The 6,351-nt window shown below is 44.0% G+C and overlaps 1 protein-coding gene across 1 annotated transcript; it reads left to right on the forward strand. All coding sequences in view use genetic code 11, as the record gives it.

The window, feature by feature from the left end:
• Positions 1-3,407: 3,407 nt before the first annotated feature.
• On the forward strand, positions 3,408-5,922 carry EGR_07449 (hypothetical protein; the record flags this gene model as incomplete). Its single annotated transcript, XM_024496698.1, has 2 exons — positions 3,408-3,460; positions 5,601-5,922. The coding sequence occupies 2 exons, from the start codon at positions 3,408-3,410 to the stop codon at positions 5,920-5,922; spliced, it is 375 nt and encodes a 124-aa protein (XP_024348904.1).
• Between the last annotated feature and the right edge of the window lie 429 nt (positions 5,923-6,351).

Raw genomic sequence — 6,351 nt, forward strand, 5'->3', positions numbered from 1 at the left:
AAAGGGCCTTAAAGCGCACATTCGGCCCCTTCCGCAACTCGCCTCGTCACGGCCAACGTGTGCAGAGTTGTTCCAGGCGTTAGGACTTGTGCGGACGTTGCCATCACTGTCAGATTGCTGATGTTCAGCCTATCGGTTTGTGTTGCCTGTGCAATAGGATCGCACTACATGAGCACCCTGTTTACAGTTTTCCCTCCCTCTCGTAATAAACCTTCTTTGATGCTTGCATGGCTTGTCACGAATGGAAGTGGTCTTGTACAACCCTTCTTAAATGGTAGGCGTTACGGTAGTGCTAATGGGACGAGTTTTGTCAGAGACCAGGAGGAAATATGGTGTTGTTGGTTAGAGGGGCTAAAAGTTAGAGAGAAACATCCGGGTACACAAAATGTGCTGCGAAATGGGTAGAAGGAATGCGTTCTGTTATCTGGATAGATGAGGAGGAAACGCAATCAGTCAACAGGAGCGAATGGAAGCCTTATGTGCAGTGTCACACTGAAAAGGAGGAGTTTATATGTGCTAAATTCAAATTAAAACTCATGGTGCAAGGTAGAAGCAGTAGACAAGGCAAACCCATCTCGGTTTAGGTCTACTTACAGGTCCACCCTATCATGCATCATGTTTCCAGTAGAGTCGCTCGATGCCACGACATTGCAAAGCTTGAATACACCAGAAGTGGTATTGATGGCCACTGGGAAATGGTTGATGCCTTCGGTTGGATTTCGCCTAATTCACTTACATCGGCAACATGGAACGTGTAGGTGCGCATCGAAGTGTACAATGTTGGGAAACTCCTCAAATATTTGTTGACTGCAGACTTGTTGAGTGGGCACCTATTGACTCTCCAATCGCGCATCTCGATAGCCAAGTTGGAAGACAAATAAGGCCGAAATTGATAAGAAGTCGACTAACCATTCCTGTCTGTCAATACATAGTGCCACTTGTACAGCAGGGGAAGGCGACAACTGCATTATCTTGACTGCTTCACTTCGCTCCCAATTATGCGATGTCTTATAGAGTGTATTTGATAAACAAGATGATAACCCACATTGTGGTGCTGCGTACATGCAGCAATTCCTCATACCTGGTCCAGAACCTCGAGATTCACGCCATTACAGGTGGATTCCACTGCGTGATCATTGCCACATGAAAAGGTGCCAACTTCCAAACAATCGTACTATGTCATGAAAATATTCCTACAACCACACAGGAGAATGTGTTGGCTTAAGTGTCAATGCCGCTGCAGCGGAGGTTAATTCAATCAGCTAGGATAGACACATGGCAGTCCATTTGTGAGTGCCAATGACTGGGATCGCTTTGCCACTATTAACCACAGAATAGCACAATTGCTTAGATCATGAATGTTTGCAGAGGCACCGATTATGTTCATTGTCACTCGGATCGTGTGGAGATGAGGAAGGTGATGTATGTGGGTGTTAAACGGACCTCGTATACAGGCAATTTTGTGTTTGACTGTTTGTCATATGTTGATTAGGATCACTCAGATTGTTGCTTCCTCCTACGACCACCATCCACCATTATTTTGACTTCCGGAATTAGCTGGTCACTACTCTCTCCGCTGATGGAACAGCCATTAATTCTCAAACTTGTCGACGAGTATGGCAAGATGCGGGAACCGATTGCCCTTCGACACAGACTGCATTTAGGCCTCCATGTCATTTGGAAGAGCAAATCACCCGCCAGCTTGGTTGAATATTTACAAGTAAAATGCATCAATTTCTTTCTTGCATAGTAAACTTCCCTCGTGGCTATCGCAGTCTTTCCTTCTCCTAAAAAAATGTCAGACGTTGAAGAGAGCAAGGAGGTAATGAAACAAATGGAACAACTCAAGATAAAAAAAGGGTGCTGAAAAGGGTAGCACATGCTGTTACTATTTTTGACGTCTTTCATTTAGCAAGAAGATCCAGAACGTTGCGAATGCGCACCTTTCTGCTTGCGGTTTGACCCGGTGTTGCCGCTCGTAGTAAAGGTTAACTGCCTGTCTTTCTAATTCACCCCAAAAAAATATATACTTTATGTCTCGTCTACTGCACATTTTGCATACCCTAAATATCGTATCCCCTCAGAGCCATTGCCTACCTACCTTATATTGTGCTATGTGGCCTTCCGATCTGTAAGAAAACTCGAGCTGTTGCCATGGTCTTCACTACCTCCATTTATGTCAGGATGTGCTAGCTTCCTCTACTTCGTGACAACCCATGCTTGAATGGAAGAAGGTCTGTAATGAATGAGTAGGAAAGATGTGAGATGATGGTGGCTTTGTGGGACTATTGCATTGCTCTGCTAGAGCCACTCGACATGCGTGAAATAAGTTAGGATTGTAAAAGCAAATGTGGGACAGTCAGACAGTCGGGACAATGTTTTGTAAAAGTAGCAGTGGATGGAACATCCTTGCCAACATTGCTCAAGATGTGACAAGCTAATTGACAGGACGGTTGTCACCACTTACTATCGTTGATTTTGCCCATTCCTCAAGCAGCCTCCTCGCTGCCTAAAAAGTAGAATCAAGTCAGATCCTTGTCTCGTCCCCTGTAGGTAAAGGGCGATCTCACTGAGAAATTGTAGTCTGTTCAACAGCTTACCAATTGCCAATCACATGCTCACCTCTACACAAGGTCTGTTTGCCACGCCCGCATGCACCTCTTCAGCTTTACACGAAGCAGAAATGGACCACCTCTCTAGCTTGGGTTGTCGTCTGTCTTATGCATCTGTTACAAAGCCTCAGGTCTTTGCAAACTATCCACTGTATGACGAGTGCTACAGGAAAATGAAGTCACCTTTCAAGAAATCTTACTAGGTCATTAAAATTTTGCCCTAAACTGATGTCTAAAACGGTGTTGAGGACTTGCCTCATTGCTTCATTGCGTGTGCCGCACCTACATGCGGCTCAAGTGCGCAGATACCTGACATGCATTCTTTACTGCTTTGTCAAGAGTATGCATTGACTGAGTGCTGTACTTACTTAAGTTCATTATTCAAAATCGAACACCCATTTTGAGCCTAATGTTTTTACCCCAGTGGGGGATATGGAATTGTCATGAGTTCACGCGAAGGTACTCAAAAGTGTAATTTTGCAACTGCCACGAGAGGCATAAGTACATTTATATCAAGATTCAATGAGTGGTAACATAAAGATTTGTCTGATTTTACTTTATATCTCCAATCAATGTTAAAATAGTTGCAATATAGACATCAACGGGCGGAACAGAGAAGATAGTTGAGGAAGGGGCAGAAGTCCGCCTTGACCGTCCACCGTCTTCACTACTTGCGGTGGTTCCATGAGTTGGCGCCGATGGTCGTCTGCATGGGAGATGGTGAAAGTTGGGCGAAATGGTTCTACCCAAACGCAAATGTCAACAGATGAAGTGTGATAAGCCTCAAAGGGTAGCATGTTGTTATTCTTCATCACTTTTGCATATTTAACAAAACGAATTGCATGGAGGTAGTTTGCGAGCCTATGATGTCCACAACACTCTCACATCTGCTGCTTGGGCACATGCTCTTGCACCATGAAGTGGCACAATCATCCATTCGTGTGTACCGTGACTACCATTCCAGAAGTCGGAACAGAGGTCAACAGTGGTCGTAAGCAACAGCAGCAATCCGAGCGATCCTGATCAGCACTTGACGAATAGTCAACCACTAACATTTCTGTATAAAAGCTCCATCTACCACCACCTGCCCGCATCTCCTTCTTCGTCGTCGCACATACCAAGTGGCACACGCACCTCGAGTGGCTTGCCTTTCGTACTCTACATCCGGTGTAATATCACAGTTCTTCGTAACCTATCAACTACGAGGTCACTGACTTTCAAGATGTCCCAGTATCTGGTACCTTCAAGCACACTTCCATGCTTCAGCTCACAAGCATTCAATCTTCGCTTTGCTGCAGTAAGATTACCACATAAGCTCCTGTACCCGTGTATGTTGTTGCAGGATGCAGTGCCGTGGTATTAAAAAAACTGCTCCCAATTCGAGCAATTCGTTTCATTGTCACAGAATACGCAGTGGATAGTTCACAAAGATCCATCCCATTGCATTGGATAGTAAGTACAAAGGGCAGGCCATAGAAGCGAGATTTTCCATTCAAAACTGACATTCCATTTGTCTCGTGCAAAGACTTACATGCGTGGTGAACAGTCCCTGAACACAGGTGTGCATGCATGTGGCCATTGGTTAGGTGCTGCTAAGACTGTAGTTTCTCCGTGTGACTAACCATCAGAGATGTGCGTCAGTGTTGCCTCAAAGGAGGTTGGGAGGATGTGCCCTGAAGGAGGAAGAATCTGCGAGTTGTGTCAAAGGTCTTGGTTAGCACAATCGCCGCCTCACCCTGCATGTTGCGTCACGGCCAACATGCACAGAGTTGTTCCAGCTAGTAGGACTTGAGCGAACGTCGCCATTGTTATCAGACTGCTCATATTCGGCCTGTCGGTTTGTGTTGCCTGTATAATAAGACTGCACCACATGATCACCCTTCCTTGCATTTCCACTATCCATTCATATTACACCTTCTATACTAGTACGGTTTGTAACGAAATGAAGCAGGCCTCCGTATCCGTTCTTACTGGGTAGGTCATAAGGTAATGCTAAGTGACGAGTTGTCTCACCGAGAGGCAGTAAGGCGTAGAGGGGCCAGTTTCGATGCGAATAAGCTAGAGGAGTGATCTAGGTATTCAAATTGTGTAGTAAGAGGTAAATTTGAAGTACACACAACCAGTAGTCGTGCACAAACAAAAGCAAATAAAAGGGGGAAATGATAATGTGCTGAGTTTAAATCATGCTTCATGGTGCAAGGCAAAAGCAGTAGTTAAGAAGAGTTTGTTGCGTTTTGTTTGCAGGTTTCATTTAAGATGTGCCGGCAGCGCTAAAGTTCATCTCCATTTGTCGCACTTTTTAACGATTTCAAGAGTCAATGCTTATTCCATTGGTTGGTAGTAGACCGCCACAACCAAACTTACAAACACTGTCAGCGTGCCATCAGTGAAGTTCGACTAGTGTTAACGCGGGCAATAAGTTGGCCATAAACTGAAGCAGATGGGGAAACCACATTTTTAAACGGTGTGATAAAATGAACTTTTGGTATTCAAAATAAATACTGAGCGTAGTTTTGTGCTGAGAGGAATGGGTACATTACATGCTGGTAGAGCCCCGGCTACGTGGCCACCAACTCTCACGTGTCTAGCATATGTACTATGTCAAACATCACGTTTCCATCTGCGTATTTTAGCACCATAGTATTACTGGTGTATGGAAAATGGCAGAAAAGAACTTGAAGTGGACCTCCAAATTCCATGCTTTTGATGAATGAGAGGATGGATTTCGGTACTTGATATAGAGTGGGTCAGTGAAAAAGGTGGAGATCCAAATATACGATCTGAAATAGATAGAGACTTCACAGGCACTTTAGACTAAATTTGGACTTTGAAATGCGTTTCATACCCAAAATGGACTGTATCGACATTTGTTTGGAAAGAATTATTTGGTTACCGAAGTGACAAATCACCACAGATCTGGTGAAGGGTTGCCTAATTTAATAGGATGAATTCATAGAAGGAATTCCTTAAATATTCATTATGGTTTAGACATGTAAGTGGCGGCAATAAACAAAAACATAATAACATCACATCGTTGTATTTAAAAATAACAAAGTGCTGTCTATCTCTGGAACACTTTGAACAGTCGAAATTTATTCTATCATGGCTAAGAAACTACCATAAAACGGAAAGACATTTAAAGCTCATATGTATTTTACTATGCAAAAGCAAAGTACCTCCGCCGATGGAACAACCTTGGAATCTAGGAAGAGGCGAAAATTGTGGCGAGGCGTCTGCTCAGACTGCTATTCGACATGAATTTGCAGCACCACCTGTCTCATTTTCAAGAGCAAAGCACCAGCCACACTAAATGAACATTTGCTTGTTAAAGGCGGTAAATTATTTAAGTCATTTAGAGTGTCCTCCTTGACTGCGGCTTTTGCCTTGCAACATGACTTCGTATCATCTCCTCCTTCTCAGTGTGGGACTGTAAATAACACTTCCGTTTGTGCATGACGACTGATTGCGTGTACTTCACATTCACGCTAAAAATCAAAACAAATATCCACAACCCAATTTACTGCTCATTTTAGTTACCTGGATTAGTGCCTCTAGCTTATTGCACTCAAAGCTTGTCCAAATATTCGTTCCTTCCTGGCCTGTGAAAAAACTCGTCCACTTCGCATTACCATATCCAGCGAAACCATGCGCGAGTACAGGAGCTTATGTGGCAATCCCAATGCACCACATGCGCTCTGGATGGCTGGAGTTCTGCCCTTCTTCTCTGACACAGTATCAC

Source organism: Echinococcus granulosus (assembly GCF_000524195.1).
Source record: "Echinococcus granulosus chromosome Unknown EG_S00077, whole genome shotgun sequence".
NCBI classification, from domain to species: Eukaryota; Metazoa; Platyhelminthes; class Cestoda; order Cyclophyllidea; family Taeniidae; genus Echinococcus; species Echinococcus granulosus.